The following is a 22,088-nucleotide window of genomic DNA, read 5'->3' on the forward strand; positions in this document are numbered from 1 at the left end:
GAGGGAGGGGGAGGCTGTTGCAGGGAGATTTTCTTCAGAGATTCATATTCCTTTAACAGCCTTTTATTTACTCTCTACTCTGTGTTAGGCATTGTTCTAGTGCTGGAGACGTAGCAGTAAACAAAACAGACAAATCCCTCCTCTGATGGAGCACACATTCTGAAGGGGCAGACAATAAATTGACCGTAAATAACGTATACAGTAGGTTCAACAGTGGTGAGTACCAGAGGGAGAAAGAAAGCACAGGTAGATCCAGAGTGTGGAGGGTACTGTGCTTCTGACAGTGGAAAATTGACGTAGGAAAAAAGCAAAATAATTTGCTACAGTATATATACGTATACATACACACACACATTTATTTTAAATGGTTGCAGATAAAATTACTTTAGAAAAAGTTAAAGTTTGCTAAGTTGTATTTCCTTTGTACTATGAAGAAATAATAAAGGATTGCTAATTTAATAGTCTGACATAAGTAACGGTATATTTTTACTAATAGAAATTTCACAATTTGTACCTTATTTTGTACAATGGAGAAATTGAGTATAATTTCACTTTTATTATGAATAGATAACATTTGAAGTCATGAAAAGATTGTACATCTCATTGTATGAGTGGTATTGAAATGCCTTATTTTTATATATAATAGCAAAGGTTCTCATTCCAATCTTATGGAATCAGAATAATGGAACAGGATATATTAACTTGGATTTACAGACCTATATATTCACTTTTAGTGGGGAGGGGACAAGTTAGAATATACTGAGGGTAAACTCTGTTTTGACATTAAATAAGTATTGTTTCTGACTTTACAGAATTCACATATGTCTTAGGGCACCAGGGTGGTGTAGTAATTAAGCAGATAGATGGGAGAGCTAGACTACCTGAGTCCAAATGCTGGTTCTTCTGTTATTAATGGCACGAGTTAATGTCTCCAACTTTCCCATCTGTGAAATGGGAAATGATAGTACCTACCTCATAGGGTTGCTGTGAGGATTAAATGAGTCAATCTATATTAAGCTCTACACTAAGAATAGGGTCTGGCACATAGTAAGCACCATACATATGTTTGTTTGTTATTAAAAAACATATTAAGTTTTCTTAACACTATCTACACATCCTAGAAAATTGTGGCAGGAACTTTATCAGAATTTAAAAGTCACAGCTGTTTACCAATACCGACTACTCTAGAATCACTTTTTAAATTAAAAAAAAAATCCACCTTGAGGCGGAGGCAGGGGAGAAGTGAGAGGTGGCCCGGCGGGGTGTCGGCGCTTGGAGGGGCGGGCAGCGCGAGAGTGAGCCCGTGGCTGAGTGAGTTTATCCCTGCGGGCGGTGAGAGGCCTGGGGCCTAACCCGGAGGAGCAGGGTCGCGGCGCCGCCAGCTAGCAGCGGCCCCCCTCGCGGTCCCTGGGCCCGGCGGCGCGGTAGCGGCCCAGTTGTGAGGAGGCGGGGAAGCGAGTGACCGGCCCCAGCCACGGACGCCGGACATGGGCCTGGACCCTGGGCTGATGCAGAAGTTCAGCTGCCTGGGCACCGCCGACAAGGACGTGCTCATCTCCGAGTTCCAGCGGTTGCTCGGCTTCCAGCTCAACCCGGCCGGCTGCGCCTTCCTCCTGGACATGACCAGCTGGAACCTACAAGGAGCAATTGGCGCCTAGTATGACTTTGAGAGCCCAAACATCAGTGTGCCGTCTGTGTCCTTTGTTGATGTCACCATAGGAGAACGGGAGTCGATATCCCCTTATGCTCAATATATAAAAACATGGCGGATCCAAAATTCTGGGGCAGAGGCCTGGCCTCCAGGGGTTTGTCTTAAATATGTCAGGGGAGACCAACTTGGACATGTGAACATGGTGTTGGTGAGATTGCTAAACCCCCAGGAGATTGCAGATGTCAGCGTCCAGATGTGCAGCCCCAGCAGAGCAGGAATGGATCAGGGACAGTGGCGGATGTGCACTGCTACAGGACTCTACTATGGAGATGTCATCTGGGTCATTCTCAGTGTGGAGGCGGGTGGACTTCTAGGAGTAGCACAGCAGCTGTCATCTTTTGAAACGGAGTCCCACACACAGCCACATCGCAAGGTAGAAGGAAGCTTCACCCCGTTTGCTTCTCCCCAAAAGAAACGACAGTCAGATGAAAACAAAGACCCTGGGGGTTCCGGGTTCGACTCGATCAGCAAAAACACATGAGGTCCCGCGCCTGACCAAACCGAGCAAGATGAGAGTAGACTCTCCCAGAACTCTGTAGATCTGTCCCCCAGCAGTCACGCAAACAACTTATCAGTCGTGACTTACAGTAAGGGGCTCCGCGGGCCTTACCCCTTCAGTCAGTCTTAAACGGGTGTCACCAAGAAGAAAAATTAACGAAAGACACAAGGCTTGACTCTGGAAGGGGAGGGCAAGGGGTTCCTCTGGATTGCAGACCACATCGCAGGGACCCGTGGCTCTGACCCCCATCCTGGAAGAAGAGGAAGAATCAGAAAGACTACTTTTGAGTAAACTCAGCGTGTGTGTGTGTGTGTGTGTGTGTGTGTGTGTGTGTGTGTGTGTGAATGCTGAGTGGTGGGAGTGGTGTTAAGGCTACCGAGAAGAAATCCTTGCAGCCACTTTGGGTTTTGTTTATTAGGCGTCAGTCTAACAAGTCATTAGGGCGCTCGGGAAGGAAAAAAATGTTTAAAATGAGGGGAAAAAAGCCATCTTTTAAGCAAAAGTTATTTTGCCTACAGACAGCTTGTAGTTTTGAGCACATGTTAATTTTTTCCCCTCTTTCCCCACTTTTATTTTTTTAGATAAGGGATAACATTCTGTGTATAGAATAGCTGCTTGCTCTGGGAAGCAATTCAGGTTCAAAGCTGGCACGGCCTGCTTGGGGACTCTGTGGGTAGGTGCTATAGGAGGACACCTGCCGTGCCACCTGATTCCACAAGACTCTGACCCCATTTGTTTTTAATGGCATCAGCCTATGGGTTATCACGCTTTTCCTCTTCTTTTCTCTTTAATCTTCTATTGATTTACACCTTTGACGTTTGTATTCGTCAACCCTGTGGCTTGTTAGCATCAGAACCTCTGAAGACCAAACTTCCCTGTGTGGCCAGCAGAGGAAGCCTGGAGGACAGATCTCAGGTGACGTGGGAGTTTGTGAGGCCGAGAGGTGACCTCCTGCACACACTCGTGACAATTCAAATTGCTTTCCTTCCACGTTTCTCTTGGCGGAGAGAAACGCCGTCACGCTTACTGCTCTTTCGGATTCTTGGTACACAGCGGCTCCCCATTCACTCTGGGAACGGTGCCTCTGTGCTGTGTATCTGTGCGTGCTGCGTGCACACACACACACGGGTGTTGGTGCAGCTCACCAGCGAGTGTGCAGCCGGCGAATGTGAAGGTGTCCCCTGCTTCTCTGTTGTCACACAACTCCCTTCCCTGCGTTTCCCTCCAATTGTCCTTTGTGGTGTTTTCGCAGCCTGTTAGTGGAGGCTGAGCTGTTAAGGTATGAAAATGGAGCCCCAGATGGGGAATTTGCCGTGGGGAAGGGCCACACTTACTGACTGCGTGATCTTGGAGACCTCATTTTGCTGGGAATGAAAGGACCCCCTCCCTGGGCAGGATGCTTAGCTATTGGGAGGTGGCGGGCAAGGCACAGCCCAGCCGGAGCACAGGTTGGTTGGCTGGCTGCTCCCTGGGACAGGTGGCCCCACTGGCATGCCGCGTGTTCCGAGCAGGTTGAGATGTGGATATCTCCACAGGAAGCTCAAACCAGGCCAGAACAGCTGTGTGCCAAAGATACAGGAGTATGCAAAGTCCCTCTTCTCTTCTCCCCCCGTCCTTCCCTCGAGTCTTGGTTCGTTTGGTAGCCGGGCATACGGATCTAGGGTGCCGTTGCTGGGTCACCTGCCTGTTGCCACACCGCCACCCCCCCCCCCCGGCTGTGAGACAGCAGGGAGTCCAGCTCGCTGATTGGCCGCAGGGGTCATGTGGCCTGGGTGTGGCTGAGAGTCTGTCTGGCTCTGTCTGGGTGTCTGAGTTCCCAAAACGCGTGTTGTTTGTTCCTCCTCGTCCACTTCTGAGACGGTTATGTTTTTCAAGCTTGACTGTGAGAGAAAAGCTTGTATGAAATTCTCCCTTTGCCTCCCCACCTCACCCCAAATAAAAGGGGGCGTAAACATTGGTCCACTGGAGAAGCCCCGGGGGAGGGTGGAGCCTGCCTGCTGAAAGGGCAGTGCCGCTGGGGCTGGGGCCGGACTAGAGCTCGCACTGGAGCACCTACTTTCTATGCACACACAGAGCACCCCATTCCCAGCAGAGCAGAGGGGAGTCCCTGCCAGGTGCCCAGGCCACCACAGGTCCAAGCCAGGGGCTCACGATGGCTTTTTGTTTGAGGGCCCTATTGGGCCCAGACTGGTGCTACTGTTGCTGCCAACCTCCGGGGACACCACCACCCTGGAGCCCACACATGCCCAACCATTCTGCTCACTGGATAGCCCTCAAAGCATCACATCTCCAGCTGCCCCTGCAGGATCATGGGAGGCTTTACACCCGCTGGGCTCCGGGCTTCCTCATCCCCCCCACACTAGGTGCCCCTTACCCTTTTCCCAGGGGGGCTGCCCGCCGTTATGCAGCAGTGGCTTCACGGGTCCCCGTCAGTGGGTCTGGGCCTGCCACAAGGATTCTGCTCCTCCCCTTGCTTTTAGGCAGTCTCACCTGGCAAGGTAATTGTCCCAAGCACGTTGGCTTCTCTCCCAAGAACAAACCCTTTCTGTGCACATCTTTGGAGCGGTGCGCTCCTTGCAGAGGCCAGAGCGAGCGCCAGCCGCGGAGTAGGGGCAGAAGGAGTCCGTGGTCCTCCCAGGGCCTAGTGGCCCTTAGTACCATTCGTCCTGCCTCTTCTCGCTGGTGTGGGCTCTGAGCAAGTCCTCAGAGGCCCTCTTTTCCACTGCCTAGTGGGCCAGCAGAGGCTACCCTCTCAGCCCCAGTAGTCTGTTCCTCTTGGACTCTTTACCAAGTCGCAGGCTGCCTCTGGGCAGGACCACCAGTGTCTGGCACCCGCGAGGTGAGGCAGGCAGCATCCTTAAGGACCTGAGGCCGGCGGGGGAGGCAGAGGGGCTGAGGCTTGGGAGGAACATGTCTGTCTGCACGGAGTGAGGTGTGCGTGGATGTGTGTGCACGCGTGCCTGCTTTTCTTATTTTTGCCATGGGGACAGTTGAATTGGGGGCATTTTTCTACAAGAAACAGCCTTCTCTTCCCCCCGCAAGGACTGGCTGTTACCTAACGTCCATCAAAGGCACTTCCAGCCAGGAGAGAACCTCACCAAGATGGCTGGTGTGGCCCAAGGGTGGCCCAGGTGGGAAGTGGGCATAAGGATAAACCCCTCCCCAGATTCACTGTGAGCCCCAGCGGGAGAGGGTGGTGGCGTTGCCAGGGCCCAGCACCGTAAGCTGACTGCCCGTCCCACCCTGCCTCGTCTTTTCTCTGTCTCCTTGGGTGAATGCTGGAGCTGCTGCCCTTTCCTTCTGGACAGTGGTGTGGCAGCAAGCAAGCTGGCTGGCTGTTTGCGGTGGGGCCTCCTGGTGCCTGGGAGGCGACGAAGATGAGGCAGTTTCTCCTGACTGTATACATGAATATTTGTATGATTAACAGAGACTAAAAACACCCTGAAGAAAAAAAAAATCCAACTTATCACTCACTTGATTAAGGTTGCAGTTATTGGTCAGGCAAGAGAAGTGGCAGGTAGCCCTACGAAAGGCACACGGGCTTCCCAAGGAAGCAGGTGCTGCAGGTAGCAGGGGAAGGAGGAGGGCACAGAGGAAGCCTTCAGGAATTTGCTCTTGAGGAATTTGAGGATTTTGAGTCTTCCAGGATTTACTTGAGGAAGTCACTGGGAATTAAGTAAGGGCCATTCCCTAGAGGGATCTTCTTGAGTGGCAAAGGGCAGTTGAAGAGAAAGGTAGATTATAAAAGGAGTGACAGGAGTGACAGTTCTTTTGAAAATAACAGAACCCTGGGAAAGATCTGGGCAGGGAGGCGTAGAAGGTTCGTTTTCAAGAAGGACAAATGTAGTTGGAAATGTAAGATCATTGTGGAGAGGCAATATAGTGCAGCTGTTAATATCGTGGACTTGAGGACCAGCCTGCTCTACCCCTCACTAACTGGGTGATCATGGCCAAGTTACTTCACCTTTCTGTTTTAGACTGTCTGAAAACTGGGGAATAATAATGCTGATAGTACTTGTCCCACAGGTTGTTGTGAGCATTAAGTGAATATGTAAATATTAAATATATGAAGCTAATATAAAGCTCTTAGGACAGTGTCAGGTCCTGAGCACGGGGACTGTTGGTAATTATTGTTCGTGCAACAGATTTTTAATTTATGAAAAAAATGAATCATGTTTTTTCAAATACAAATGCACCTGTGATCCTAAAACCCAACACTTTCCACCTCCTTTCAAATCCTTTAGCTTGGGGGATGGGATGTGCTGAGAAGAGGTAAGAGAGAGAACTAAGAAAAGCAGGAGATAAGCAGGGAAGTGAATCATTTTAAAATCTATTAAAACTTTACCCTCGTATTCAGAATAACATGTATCTTTCAGGTTTTGGTAGCTGAAAATTAAATTTCCTAGTATGCTATTTTTTGAGTTAAAAAAATAAATTCCATGCTAAATACAATAAACTTCTGAAATGAAGGCATTTTATAGAAAATTGTTATGCTAATAAGTTAATCAGTATATAGGCAATACTTTTCATTGCTTGGTGGCTTTCATTTTTTACTTTTATAAAGCTAATCTAGGTTGGCTTTAAAATACTGCTTTTTGCAATTATAATAATTCTGAAAATATCAGTTTAGTAAATAGTGTGTATACATGCCCAAATAGATCATTCTAAAAAAATTAGAGAAAATTTTGGAATTTCATTCCCAAAGTGAATATCTGTACTAAAAAATTTCCCCCAATTATTCTTCACCAGAAAAAGCGTGTCGTAGATGAAAGGAGATGAATCTGGAGATGAATCTGGACATCTCAGGAGTGGAGATATTTGGGTACCAGAGCAGATTACTCAGAAGTAAGAAGAAAAAACCCTCCCAGGTAAGATGCTTCTTCCTGGCTCTGGGAACAGGGATGTGCCTGGGGGTTCTCAGGCGTTGGAGAAGCTGATAATCAGATTTTCAGCTATGAGAAAGCTCCGTTGGCAGCCCAGCTGTGAGCAGAATGTGTTAACCGCTGTCCTGTAGCTGCTGATATGATTCTGGGAATTTAGTTTTGCTTCTTGGGGACAGCCCTGGAATAGCATGAAAATTCCAGAAAATTGTATCACATTTTGGCACTGAGCATGTTTAAGTCCCCTTTTGGAGCAAGATTTTTCTCAGAAATGGTATATGTTGTGAGAATTAATCAACAGGTATTTATTAGTCTCTTCATTTTTAGCACTGTGCAAAGCACAGATGTAAATGCTGACTCTAAGATGTAGTTCCGGAAATCACTGCTAACTTGAGCCACCTACAATTTGGAAATGACTTTGTTTTACAGAAACTGGTTATGCGTGACTGAATCTAAATTTCTGGCCTTTGTGGTCTAGAACTGCTCAGGAATAATATGAAGATGACTGTTACTTAGGTGCTTAGGAGTGCTGCAGGCTGGAAGAAGGGGGGTTTTGGAGAGGAGGACTTGTGTTTCTTGAATAAAGGTCTTTCTCTGCTTGGAGAAGGACTGTTGCCTGGAAATGGACATTCGCCTTCTTATCAGTGAGGAGTAAGGGATGGCTGGCTGATGAAATTTAAAAAAAGATAACTCTGAAATAGAGCCAGAGGTTTGATTGGGTGCCAAGCTAATGTATTAATTTTTCTATTAATTAAATTAATTAATTTTGCTATTAATATGCTAAGCCTCCCTAAAAACTAAGGTTTCTAGCAGCTTCTGCATTTCTAGCAGGTAGGAATTTCTTTATTCTATGACACAGGTTAAAAATTTACTCATTTAACAAATATGCCCCAACTGTCTACCATGTGTCAGGCACTCTTTTAAGCAATGGGAATTCAGGGCACAAAACAGACAAAAATCTTAGGCCTTGTGGTGTGGGAGAAAGATAAAAAGGTACTAAGGAGAAAAAGCAGGGAAGGAAAATAGGAAGCGTGAGGTGGAGGGTGTTAACAGTCCTAGGCAGGGTGGTCTAGAAAGCCTGCAAAGAATGACATTTGGGAAAAGATCTGGGGGAAGTCTCTTGATGGTGTGTTCTAAATTAAACTTTGGCTTAGAGCTGCAGTTTAACAGGATAGCAAGAAATTTCACTTCAGCCGGGTGTTGAGAGTCCTTCCCCTTCTTCAGATTATAAGGGGTCTGCAAGGGTTTATGTCTTTGTCCCCTGGTTGCTCCTGAGGTCTTAGTGTCCAACCCTGTGTGGTTACTTTGAGGGGCCAGATGTGGGCCCAAGAATCTTAATGTCTACAAAGTCCTGACTTAATTTTGTCACCGAGGCATCCAAGTGCTATCTCACCAGAGCCTCTCCTCTGTGGGGACACAAGTCTGGGCTACTCTGGGAACTGCTCCCCAAAACTCTCCAACCTGTTTTTAGTCTAGAGGCCCCTCATGATGGGGGTACTTCTCTTCCTAAAATTTCAGCACACATCTTTTTTTTCTTTCTTTTTTTTCTGGCCGTGCCTCATGGCTTGTGGGGTCTTAGTTCCTCGACCAGGGATTGAGCCTGGGCATAAGAGCGTGGAGTCCTAACCACTGGACCACCAGGGAGTTCCCAGCACGCACCTTTCCAACAGCCCAAACAAAAGCATACATAGGTGGTTGTTTTCCATGTGTCTGACTACCTTTGTTTTTAACCTGTGAGGCTAGGGCAGCAAGGGAGTGACCTTTTAAAGATAAATCAGGAGGGCTTCCCTGGTGGCGCGGTGGTTGGAAGTCCGCCTGCCAATGCAGGGGACACGGGTTCGTGCCCCGGTCCGGGAAGATCCCACATGCCGCGGAGCGGCTGGGCCCGTGAGCCATGGCCGCTGAGCCTGCGCGTCCGGAGCCTGTGCTCCGCAGTGGGAGAGGCCACAACAGTGAGAGGCCTGTGTACCTCAAAAAAAAAAAAAAAAAAAAAAATCAGGAGAGCACTCATTCCTTCGAGTGAGATTCCTACAGTACTAAGGACAAACCAAAATTAATGTCTAATAAATTACCTTGCCATTCATTCAAATAATTTGGTCTCTAAAATTATTTGTCAATATACTCAGAGAACTGAATGAAAAATACTTTTGCTGCCCCTTTACCTATTAGCGTTATGATTATTCGTGCTTGAAGTTGGAGGAGGGAAGACATTCCTTTACTAATATCCTGTTACCCAGGCTATTTCCTGTCTCTCCCTTCTGCGCCCTACACCAGTTGGGGTAGATTGCCACAAGTTCAGTTTATCTAAAAATTTCAGTAAATGTGAAAGCAGAGGGTTGACAATGGTGAGCAGAGAGATTAGGAGACTAAAACAGGGAAATGAAAGTCAAATGTAAGAAAGGTGGAAGTGGGAGAGGAGGACAGGGAAGGAGACGGGAGTGTTGAGAAACGGAAGGGAAGGGACAAAGCAGAAAGTAAAATTAAAGAGACAGGATGAGGGAGTGAAACAAAAGAGGAATATAGAATAAGGAGTCAAAAGGACAAGGAAGAAACAAGTGAGGAGCACTGGTTTAGTGTTGAACTCGTACAGCTCTGGAGGTCAGAAGTTTGACATGGGTGTCAGTGGGCTGAAATCAATGTTTTGCTAGGCTGTGTTTCCTTCTGGAGGCTCTAGAGGAGAATCCATTTCCTTGAGTTTTCCAGCTGTCAGAGGCTGCCTGCACACCTTGGCTTATGGCCCTTTTCCTCTTCCATCTGTAAAGCATATCTCTAGTCATTCTCTGATTGTCAATTGTATCTCTCTTACCATTCTTCTGTCTTCACATCTCTCTCTCCATAGTCAGGAAAGGCTCTCCATTTGTAAGGACCAGAGTGATTAGATAGGGCCCACTTGGATAATCCAGGATAATCTCCCTATCTTAAGGTCGTTAATAATCACATCCATAAAATCTGTTTTGCCATGAAAGGCCTGAGAATTAGGATGTGCACATCTTGGGGGACCATTATTGTGCCTGTCACAAAGATCAGGTAGCCTTAATTGGAACCCTTTCTATAGGTCAGAAGATCAGCCAGTGCATTGCCAGTAAGTGTGTTTCCAGACCAGGCCATGTCAAATGTGTTTTAGTCTACATACCATTTGAAATGTAGAAATAGAATGTCACTTATGCTCAAAGAGATAAAATGTGTGTATTTTGGTAAATAAAAATGCATATATATTTTTATGTTCTGATGTAAGACAGCAAAACGATAAATAAATGGTTGACCTGTGAAACCTTATATGAAATCCCCTTCTCTGATAGCCTGGAGACCAGCATTAGGTAGTGAGCCACTGAAGTGGCAGTTTATTTAACCCTGCATGAACCGGAGCCATGCAGCCATTGCTGAGGATCACGGTCAGCATGTCCTTTCTTTCCTCGATGCTTCTTTGCTAAGATGCTTGTGGACTCAGAATAATAGCAGGTGATCCCAGATGGTAACTCCACAAGATGCTTACGTGGCCCCTCAGATGGAGAGTTGATCCTTGTTTCTATGTAGCTAAGGGGCATTCTGTAGAATTCATTCCCTCACTCAGAGACATCCATGTGCATGCATTTGCCACAACCGTGGTAACTAGAAACTAGCCCTATGTGGGAAACATTGGCCAGAATGCCTCCAGGAATTCCACCATCTGATTCTGATTCTAATTCCTGCCCTATTCTCATCGCGACCACTCTTGTACCATCTCTCTGGGAAAGCTGGGAGTGGAAGTAAAAAATTCCGTGTAAGAAAGAAAAAAGAGGTCTGGGAGAGAAAGAAGATGAGCTTTATGACTTGTAAGTTCCTGTTCAAAAACAGGACTGATGTTTTGGTTAGAGGCCTCAGGAAGGAAATGTAGTGGCTCAAATTATCCCCAGATGGGGCTGTTTATCTCATTGTTCCCTTCAAATGGAAAGTAGCACTCAATTGTTGAGTAGAGTTCTGAGCACTTACTGGTCACTGGCACTGTTAGTATTGGGTATTTTCATGGGTCTTGTTGGATGAGAGAGTTTATATACATAAGGAGTCACATTACATTTGTCTATGTGTATCAACATACACAAAGTCATGTGAAACCATCTTATACTTGTTAAATACTTGACTTTTCAGAGTTCTTTCACTTCAACTATTTCACCTGATCTTGGCAGCAATTAGAAATATAAACAGAGAAGATATGAAAACAGAGTCAGAGAGATTAGCCATATTATTCTCATCTCACTTGGTCACAGGGCTAGTTTGTGAGCACTTAGATTAGAACCAGGTTCTTAATGTTCAAACCAGGGCTCTTTCTACTTAATTATGTCGATTTAAAAAAAAAATTCCAGTAACTCAAGAGTTAGAGCAGAGTTTTAGTTATGTCAGAACTATCAGCTATAACACCAATTCCCACTTACAATGTATATTTAACTTTAATTAACGGTAATTTGGTGGTGAGGCAGAATAAGAAACAAAGAAAAAAAGGAAACAGCATTTCATGCAGTGTTACATAAAAACATAACAAGATCTTGAAAAATGCAATATTACATAAAGAACTAAGGAAGACCCGGAAAAAAACAAACACTTGCTGCTTACTATTTTAGAAATAGCATATGGTTTCTTCCACATGATGAATATAAGGATCAAGCAAGTAAATGCAGAGATGACCTCTGAGCATACATGTTCAACGTGCACAGAGCAGAGCATTTTCTGGTCAGTGTTATTAATCCCACTGAAGATGGGGTGAGTGATATGCCATTAAATTTAAATTTAGGCTGTAGAATTTAGAATTCTGTCCTTTACCTCATGTGTTTCTTTTTCTTAGTCTGGCTAATCTAAGCCTGTTGGACAAAAATTATTTTAAATTAAAATTGTTAAACACATTGTTTGGGGCTGGTTTGGGCCCAGAATGACTTTCTGGATCATTTATAACATTTAACCAGGCTGAAGTTTTTTTGTTTGTTTGTTTTTATGCCAATCTACAAGTACACACAAAACTTCTTCCTTCATGGTTTTGTCAGTTTTCAGTAAGTGAAAATTTGTAATCTTTCAAAAATATACTTTAAAATAATACAATTTGTCTTTACCTAATCATTTCTTCTTGCCTTTGAAATATTTCTGTAGCCATATTGAATATGACAGGAAAAATCTCCACACACACAAAATGTTCCTCCTAAATTCTCATGTATGTTTTGCTCTTGATATTTAAAGGCAGATATGAATACTACATTTAGTTAAATAGATGAAAAGTGGCTTCGGTTTTGAAATACTACTTTAGTCTATAAGGAACGAGGTCTGGCTCACATAAAGGGCAGGCTCATAAGCCTGTCCAGTGCCACTGTCTTACCTCATACAAGGAGCATAAAACAACTCTTCAGGCCTTTATTCATTCAGATGGAATGTGTGTTTCCATTAGGAGTTCTACTCAAAGAGTGAATCTGCATACTGAGAAAATTATGTAGCAATCATCTTTCCTTAACCTAAAAGTAAAATACAAATGTGGAAAAGTTCACAGCATTTCATGTCCCCTACCATCCCCCATCAAGACCACCTGGAGACATGACTGAACCAAGAGGAGGTACTGTGGACCCTCAATGGGCTCAATATTAAGAGTCTGTACAATAACTTCGAGGTCCTTCTCTGATCAGCTGTGTTTTCTCATTTGCGTTTGTAGGCTGGAGGACGACTGGAAAGTCCATATCTAAAAATAAACAAAGAAAACCAGTAAACACCCTCTTATGTTACATTTCATTTAATGGGGCAAGTGGTAGATATTTTTGTTGAAATGATGATTAGCAAATCATTTCAATTCCTAAGATACTAAGGATCCTACCCTTTAAAGGACTTCAAAAGGGAGGATACACTCACTGTCTTTATTCTTTATTTAAGTTCTATTAGTTACAGAATTATAAAACCAAAGCACTAAGCCCAGGTTTCACTTTGAGGCAGTTTCTAAAGCTGATAAACTTGAGCTTTAGTTTTCACCATTTTGTGGGGATGAGGACAGGGCTGCCACCCATGTCATATAGACTGCAGTGTGTATCTATATGAAAGATACCTCTAGAATCGTGCAGTGGACAATTGCATACATGGCTCTGGTTGGGAGAGAGGCCAAGACCCAGAGTTTGCTTGGGTGAAGAGTCTAATAGGAAGCTCTCCACATAAAGCTAGTACCCCAAATGGTTATGTGCTATCTAAATCACCATAGCCTTAAATCTGCAAGGAAATTTGCTAGTCTTGAGTTTTGATGAGGAAGTGAAGAGCTCCCTTAAAAATGTCTGTTAGCAAGCTAATGAGCACACAATGTGGCAGGTCAAATTTACAATACCTGTGTGTTCTAAGAAACCTCAGGCTAATAATTTAGTTTAAAATGGTCCAGTGCAAAAGCACAGAGCAGAAGTGAATGGCCCCAACCTTCAACCCAGCCCTCAAAGAATCCCCCACAAATGGCAAGAAACATAAACTCATAGTAAAAAACAGAGAGATGGGAGAGATAGGGAGAAATAGAGAGAGAGGGAGAGAGGTGGGGGGAGGGGGAACATTACACATAGGAACAATGCACACTGAGTGAGAGCCAGTAGAAACAACAGAAAGCCAGTCAGACCCAGAAAGACTTCAAATCCTGCACTTACCAGACACAGAATAAGAAAGAATTAGATTTGTTTTTCAAGTGATCAAATGGATTTTGAAATTAATAATAATAAAAAATCTCTTTTAGACATTAACACATCTGAAATTTTTAAAACTTGATGAATGGGGTTTAACAGCTAAAGAGAGAATTAATGGAATAGAAGACATATTTGAAGAGATTAATCAGAATGTGACACAGGGAAACAAAGATATAAAATAGGAAAGAGGCTAAAGGACATGAAGAATAGAGTGATATTCTGACTTATATTTAATAAGACTTTCGTAAAGAAATGAAAAGAAAAGAAGAGTAGAGGTAATATTTGATGATTTAATGGCTGAGAATTTCCTGGAATTGATAAAAGACACCAATCCACAGATTGAAGAACCAACTAGGGTAAATTAAAGAGAAATTCATATTTAAACATCTTAGTGATATTGAAGAACACTAAGGATAACGGTTCTTAAAGCAATCTCACTTTCCAATAGCAGATATGGAAGCCAGAAAACTATGAAATTATGTTTACAATATACTATAAGAAGATATCAACCTAAATTTGTTGAAAAACCCTCTTATTGCTACATTTATTTTTTTAAGCATGATTTACAGGTATTTTCAGACAATAAAAACGAAGTTGTGCCACCAGCAGACCTAATTTAAAAGTTATAATTCAGACAGAAAGAAGTGTTATCACATGGAAAAATTTGTGCTGTATATAGAAATGATTAGTAGATATATAAGTAAAACTAAACAATTATTTATTATATAAAGCAATAATAATTTATGAGATTTAAAATTGAGATAAAATTATGACAATGGTATGTAAATCAGAAAGGAGATGATCAGAATTAAAGAGTTATAAAGTTCTTGTATTGTTCAGGAGAGGGTAAAGATAAGAATTAACTTTCAACTTTGGTAACTTAAGTATGCTTGATAACTTTTTAAGGCAGCCCTAAAAAAATAGAACAGAGAATGTAATTTCCAAACTGGAGGAGAGAAAGAAATGGAATGTGAAAAAAAAATTCTATCAGTACAGAAGAAGGAAAAAAAGGAAAGAAAATAGAAACAGAAAAAATATGCCAACTTAAAGTGATAATTATAATAATAAAATATTAACAGAAAGCATGTATATAGTACTTTTTATGTGTCTAGCACTGTTCTCAGTGCTTTATGTATCTTAACTCAATAATAGCACTACAAGGTAGGGTAATTATGATAGCTATTTTACAGATAAGCTGAGGGACAGAATGTTTTAAGTAACTAGCCTGCATTACACAGGTAGTAAGGAATAGAGCTAGTATTAAAACCTGGGCAGTATTTCTCAGAATCTGTTTTCTTAAAGGCTGTGCACAAAGAGTAAGTTCATAGAAAAAAAACATATATCATTAGTTATAAAAAATACAAACGGACTCTATTTAAAAGAAAAAACATGGCCAGACTGAATAAATCCCCCCAGCAATATGCTGTTTACAAAGGACACATCAAAAAACATAAGGACAAAAAAACATAGAGAATAAAAGGATGGAAACATATTTACTACACAAACACTAAGGAAAAGAAAGCTAATATAACTGTATTTTAAAAACAAAGTATGAGACAAAAAGCATTGCTAGAGCTAGAGGGTAACTACATAATAATAAAATATTCAATTAACCAAGTAGCCATAAAAATTCTAAACTTATATATGCTAATAACAGCTTCAAAATATAGGAAGCAAAAATTGACAGAACTTTATAGAGAAATAGAAAAATCCATCAGCACAGTGGAAGAATTGAATGCTTCTCTCAGTGACTGACGGATAAAGCAAGCAAAAAAATCTTTAAGGTTATAAAGGATTTGAAAAGTGTAATGTTGTGAACTGAATCGTGTCCCTGCCCCCCACCCCATTCATATGTTGAAGTTCTAATCCCCAATCTGTCAGAATGTGACCATATTTGGAGAGGGGGTCTTTAAAGAGGTAATTATGTTAAAATGAGGTCCTCAGAGTGGGCCTTAGTCCAGTATGACTTGTGTACTTAGGACACAGTCATACATAGAGGGAAGGCCTTGTGAAGACACAAGATGAAAATGACCATCTACATGCCAAGAAGAGCGGCCTTAAGGAAACCAGTCCTGTGACACCTTGATCTTAGGTTTCTAACATCCAGAACTGCCAGAGAATAAATTTGTTTTTCAAATCACCCAGTCTGTGGTACTTTGTTACAGCAGCCCTAGCAAACTAATACATACAACAAATTAGCTTTATTGAATAGTCATACATGGAACAGTGAACCTAACAAATGCAAAATGTACTGTTTTGAAGCAATGTGGAACATATGTAAAATCAATTAAGTTCTAGGCTATAAGCAAGCCTCAAGACATTTCAAAATATTGTTTCATGCTGTCCACATTTTCTGATAATACTGCAGTTCAGTTAGACACAAACAATAATAAAGAACAAGAAAAGACCCCACAGGTTTACAAATTAAGACACATATAGACCTAACTTATAGATTAAAGAAAAAAATCATAATGGAAATAAGAAAATGTTTCAAACTTAGATTATAAGAACATATATGTACGTGTGTGTATGTAAAGCCAAACTGGTACTTACAGAAAAATTTATAGCCTTAATAGCTTAATATCAGAAAAGAAGATGGACTGAAAATTAAGTATAAAAATTAAGTTAGAAAATTAACAATAAATTAAGGGAAATAATAAAAAGTAGAAATTAAGTAGAGAGAATATACAGGAGAATCAATAAAACTGACAACATTTATTTGAGAAGAATAAAATTTTCAAATATCTGGTGAGAATGGCTAAAAAAGGAAAGCAGAAATAACCAATATAAGGAATGAAAAATGGGACAAAAATGCAGATACTATAGATGTGTAAAAGGTAACAAGAGGAAATTTTGAAGAACCAATTGTTTTAATAAAGAAGAAGGGAAACCTAAATGGCCTATAAAATATATTGAATCCATAATTTAAAATTTGTATAAAAACACATTAGCCCAGAAAGGTCTACACAGTCCTGTAGAAAGAAATAAATCCAGTAATACACAAACTTTTCAAGAGTTAAAGAGGAACACTGCTAATTTATTTTATGAGGCATAATCTTGGTATAGAACCCATAAGGAAAGTTTGAGATGGGAAAATGATAGGCCAGTCTCACCCATTAACATAGATGCAAACATCTAAAACAAAATATTAGCAAACACATTTCATAAAAAAATAAAATATTTAATGCATTATGACTGCTTTGGGTTTATCTCAGGAATTCAAGATTGTTTTAACGTTGGGAAACAATTCATATAGTTCTTCACGTGAACAATTTAAAGGAGAAAAATCATTACCATCTCAACTGGTGAAGAAAAAAGTATTCTAACAAAATTGTAATAGAAGACAACTTTCTTAACCTGATCAAAAGCCTACAGCAAACTTCACGATCATTATGCAATCTTGAAAGCATCTTCTCTTCAACATTTTACTGGCAGTCTCAACAAACACAGAAAGGCAAGGAAAAGGCTAAAAAAATGATAAGGGAAGGGAAGGAAGAATCAAAACTATCACTATTCACAAATGTTATAGATAGGTATGTAGAAAACCTAAAGAATTTACAGATAAATAATTAGAAATAGAGAGTTTAGCTAGTTTCTTGGATTCGAAATCAATGTTTAAAAAAAAGTACATTCCTATATACTAAGAAACAAGTCAACAACTAATCTATGATAATTTATTTATAATTGTATGAAAGTGGATAAAGCATTATGAATAAATGCAACCAAAGATATAAAAGAGATATCTTTATTGAAAGGCAACGAAGAAAACCTAAATAAATGGAGAGGTATACCATGTCACATATTAGAGGACTCACATTCTTTAAAGATGTCAATTCTTCCTAATTTATCTACAGTCACTGCAATTCTAATCAAGATCCCAAATATTTTGCTTAAAGAAATTTTGGTACAGGACTTAACAAAGCTTATTCTAAAATTTATATAGAAAAGCAAAAGGCCAAGGATATGTGAGAGTGTCCTGAAGAACAAATTAGGAAGAGTTGCCTGAACAGTGTTATGAATTATTATAAATGGGCCTGGTGTTGCATATAGATAGACAAAATGACCAACGGACCAGAACAGAAAGCCCAGAAACTGTTCCATATATCTATTAAAACAATGTATGTCAAAACCAAGACTAGAAATCAGTGTGCTGGGACAATTTGTTTTCTATATGGAAAAAAATGAAGTTGGAACCCTACATCATACCACTTGCAGAAATCAATTCCTGGTTATTAAACACGTAAACATGAGTAGCAAAACTATAAAACTTTGAAAAGACCATATAGGAGAACACCTTTATATCCTTGGGATAGGGAAGACCATATAGGAGAATACCTTTACATCCTTGGGATAGGGAAAGATTTCTTAATCAAAACACAGAAATCACTAAGCATAAAGGCAAATATTGACATTTTGACTACATTAAAATCAAGAACTTTGGCTTATCAAAAGACACCGTAAAGAGTGAAACACCAGGCCACAAATTGGGAAAATACATTTTAAACAAACATGATCAACAGAGTCAATACCCACGCCCCAAAAAAGAGTCAGTAAGAAAAAAGCAAATGATATAATAAAAACCTGCAAAAGACTTGAATAGGCATTTCAAAGAAAGAGAAACCCAAACAACCAGTAAGATTCTGAAAGGCTTCAAGGAGAAAAAAATTAAAATCACAAAGGTATACCATTTCCCATCCACCAGACTGGCACACATTTATAGTCTAGTGAGGGCAAGGATGTGAAGCAGTAGGAACTCTCAGTAGCTAATGGAAATCAGTGCAGCAACTTTGTAGAACAACTTGGTGTTATCTAATAACTTGTAGATATGCACACCTTTTGACTAAGGTATTCCACTCCTGTGTATATATTGGGTTGGTCAAAAAGTTCATTCAGTTAATGAATACATTGTTCAATAAAGTTCTTGGTGAAAATGAAAAATGTGTCTTTTATTTTTACTTAAAGCCGAACAAACTTTTTGGCCAACCCAATACCTAGAAAACTCTAGCACTCGTGAACCAGGAGACATTCATAACAAGAATATTTGTAATAGCCCTGTTTGTAATGGCAAAAAAGTGGATTTGGATACCCAAATACCCACTAGCAGTAGAATGGATAAATAAATTTTCTGGGATATTCTCATAGAAGAATATTATACAACAGTGAAAATGAATGAAAGACAATCACAGTACGAATGATGTTCAGAAATATGATGTTGAGTGAAAAAAAAAGAAGTTGAAGGATAATTGTTGAGTATGAGTTCATTGATTTAAAGTTCAGAAATGTAAAACCAAGCAATAAACTTGATTAGGAACATAAATATATATAGTTGTAATACTAAAAAGAATAGTAAGAAAATGATTACATTATGATAGCCAAGAAGTGGGTGGAAACAACCTAAGTGTTCATTGATGGATGAGTGGATAAAGAAAATGTGGTGTATATATACGATGGACTAGTTTTCAGCCATAAAAAAAAGAGGGAAATTCTGCTATTTGTGACAACATGGGTGGATTTTGAGTGCATTATGCTAAATGAAGTAAGTCAAATAGAGAAAGACAAATACTGTATGATCTCGCTTATACATGAATCTAAAAAAACAAACACAACCCAAACTCATAGAAAAAGAGATCAGATTTGTGGTTACCAGAGGCAGAGAGTGAGGAGACACGGAATTGCATAAATGTGGTTAAAAGGTACAAACTTCCAGTTCTAAGACAAATAAATACTGGGGTTGTAATATACAATATGATGACTACAGTTAACACTGCTCTGTGGCATATTTGAAAGTTGCTAACAGAGTAGAACCTAAAACTTCTCATCACGAGCAAAAGAACATTTTTTTCTTTTTCTGTGGTCTATATGAGATGATAGATATTAATTAAACTTACTGTGGTGATCATTTCACAGTATATGTAAGGCAAGTCATTATGCTGCACACTTCAGACTTATACAGTGCTGTATGTCAATTAAATATCTCAATAAAACAGAAATTTAAAAAAGGAAAATGATTACAGATGATTTACGGTAACAGTTACCTCTAAATAGGGAACAGCAAGCAAAGAACCTAAAGGTAATGGCACATAATGTTCATTTGTATGTTCCTGATAAGTGAAAACACTAAGGGATAAAGTAGTTAAGTGAATTACCCCCAAAATCTCTACTGGTAACTAATAGAGTCGGGGCTTGAAATGGGACTGACTTCAAAGCCCTTTTCTGTCTTAGCTACTAATAGTGTACTGCTCTCAAGGTAGCTGCATAAAAGACTGATAATCAACTTTCCCATTTCCCCACACTTTGTGAATACTGATGCTTTGTGGTATCCTCTACTCCCTGCCATGGGTGAATTTTCAGGAAACAAAGAACCTTCTCCTTCTCTGAAGAAAGGGTGTTTAGTTTCTTTCTGTAGTCAAATCCCTTCTCTCCTCTACTACAGATATTTTTTAATTTAAGTGAGATTCACATAACATAAAAGTAACCATTTAAAGTGAAAAATTTGGGACTTCCCTGGTGGTGCAGTGGTTAAGAATCCCCCTGCCAATGCAGGCGACACGGGTTCGAGCCCTGGTCCGGGAAGATCCCACATGCCACGGAGCAACTAAGCCCGCGCGGAGCAACTAAGCCCGCGTGCCACCACTACTGAGCCTGCGCACCACAACTACCGAGCCCACGTGCCACAGCTACTGAAGCTGTGCTCCGCAACAAGAGAAGCCACCACAATAAGAAGCCCACACACCACAACAAAGAGTAGCCCCCACTCGCCATACTAGAGAAAGCCCGCGTGCAGCAACGAAGACCCAACACAGCCAAAAATAAATAAAATTAAATTTAAATAAATAAATAAAGTGAACAATTTAGTACATTCACAGTGTACTAACTAAATATATGATTCACTGCCTCTATCTAGCTGCAGAACATTTCTCCAAAAGGAGACCCATTAGGCAGTTGTTCCCTGTTCCTCTTTTCCCCCCAGGCCCGGGCAACCACCAGTATGCTTTCTGCCTCTATGAATGTACCTAATCTAGATATTTCATGTAAATGGAATCATACAGTGTTTGTCCTTTTGTGTATGGCTTCTTTCACTTAGCATAATGTTTCCAGGTTCATCCACCCTGTCGTATGTATCAGTACTTCATTCCTTTTTATGGCTGAATAATATTTCACCTCTACCTTTTTGCGTTTTCTTCCTCAGAACCTCCTGGGTTTCTCTCAACTCCCTTTCCCCTCATCCTAGTTAAAATCCTACTGCTCTTGCTCTTATCTAGCCAACTGTCCAGGATTCCAGCTGCTTTCCATCTATCACATTTCACTTTGATGGTCTGAGCCCTTGACTGGGTATATCACAGTTTGGGGTTATTTGCAAATATGCTTTCTGCATAACTTCCTCTTCATTCAGTTCCTTGATCAGACTGTTCACTAGAACAGCCTAATGTGAGTATCCCTGCCTTGCCTGGCATCTAGAGCTCCATTCACCATTATCCACAGGATGCTGGGAGGTGCTGTGCCAGATGCTGTGCTGGTGTCAAGATTCCTCCCTTCTACGGTTCTCCTTCCCCGTAATCTCCCACCCCTAACTCCTCATTCTTTACGTTTTCAGCTTTAAATGTCACCTCCTCTGGGAAGCTGTCCTCACTTGCATCCGGGTCAGGCCCGCCTAGTCTTCACTGTCACAGCCCCTGTGCTTCTCCTTTGGCAGACTTATCATACCTGTAAGTTAGCTAGCTCATTGTGTGACTATTTGTTGAGTACTTGTCTTCCCATCTCCTCTGCGATACTGTAAGGTCCAAGACAGCAGGGACCACATCTTTCTTTTCTCTAGCCCCTAGCGTAGTGTCAGGCAAATATTAAGTGCTCAATAAATGTTTTCTGTGAAAAGACTGTCTAGTAAATTTGCTCACTGAACCTTAGCAGGCAAAATCTGAAGAAACCTTGGGTCCACTTGGGTCCACTTTGAGCAGCTTCTGGGGTAGCATTCTGAGCTGACTCACTTGTCCTGCTGTCCCGGCCCAGGGCCTTGATGGTGCTTACTTGTTATTTTCATATAAAGAAGCAGCAAAGGGCTTTGGACTAGTTGCAAGAATTATTTTCCATGAATTATTTTTAGAAATCAGTTCCTTTTGACTGGGGGGAAGGGGATAGGAAGGAGATTGAGTGGGATTGGTGAAAAGAGGAAGGATGAATTTAATCTTCCTTGGTGCCCTTTTCCTGGGCAATAAAGTGTGATGAATGCTGAACAGCAAATGTAATAAATGTCTCAATATCTTGGCTGGGAGCTAGTCTAATTAGAAGCCATATGGCCTCTTCAGCTCAGTGGCTGTGAATTTATTTGGGTTCCATCCAGG

General features: G+C 41.2%; 2 protein-coding genes and 1 pseudogene across 16 annotated transcripts in view; 2 read left to right on the forward strand and 1 right to left on the reverse strand.

The window, feature by feature from the left end:
* The window catches only part of PDE7A (phosphodiesterase 7A), a 380,288-nt gene that overhangs the window by 11,537 nt on the left and 346,663 nt on the right, over positions 1-22,088 (forward strand). For all 13 annotated transcript variants that reach the window (XR_003793485.1, XR_003793490.1, XR_003793492.1 and 10 more), the window contains one exon: positions 6,960-7,078. Coding sequence is in view for 2 of the 13 variants with exons in the window: in XM_029222495.1 (XP_029078328.1) it covers positions 6,986-7,078 (93 nt within the window). In the remaining 11 variants the exon portion in view is untranslated. The remainder of the gene's footprint in view (positions 1-6,959; positions 7,079-22,088) is intronic.
* Positions 1,488-2,477, forward strand: LOC114895271 (annotated as a pseudogene).
* The window catches only part of DNAJC5B (DnaJ heat shock protein family (Hsp40) member C5 beta), an 82,245-nt gene continuing 72,605 nt past the window's right edge, over positions 12,449-22,088 (reverse strand). The window contains exon 6 of one of the 3 annotated variants that reach the window (XM_029222508.1): positions 12,449-12,782. In XM_029222508.1, the coding sequence (XP_029078341.1) occupies positions 12,688-12,782 (95 nt within the window). In that variant the 3' untranslated portion in view covers positions 12,449-12,687. The remainder of the gene's footprint in view (positions 12,783-22,088) is intronic. The other 2 variants (XM_029222507.1, XM_029222506.1) reach the window with 2 other exon arrangements.

Source organism: Monodon monoceros, unplaced genomic scaffold (genome assembly GCF_005190385.1).
Source record: "Monodon monoceros isolate NGI ecotype Baffin Bay Population unplaced genomic scaffold, NGI_Narwhal_1 Super_Scaffold_14, whole genome shotgun sequence".
Lineage (NCBI taxonomy): Eukaryota > Metazoa > Chordata > Mammalia > Artiodactyla > Monodontidae > Monodon > Monodon monoceros.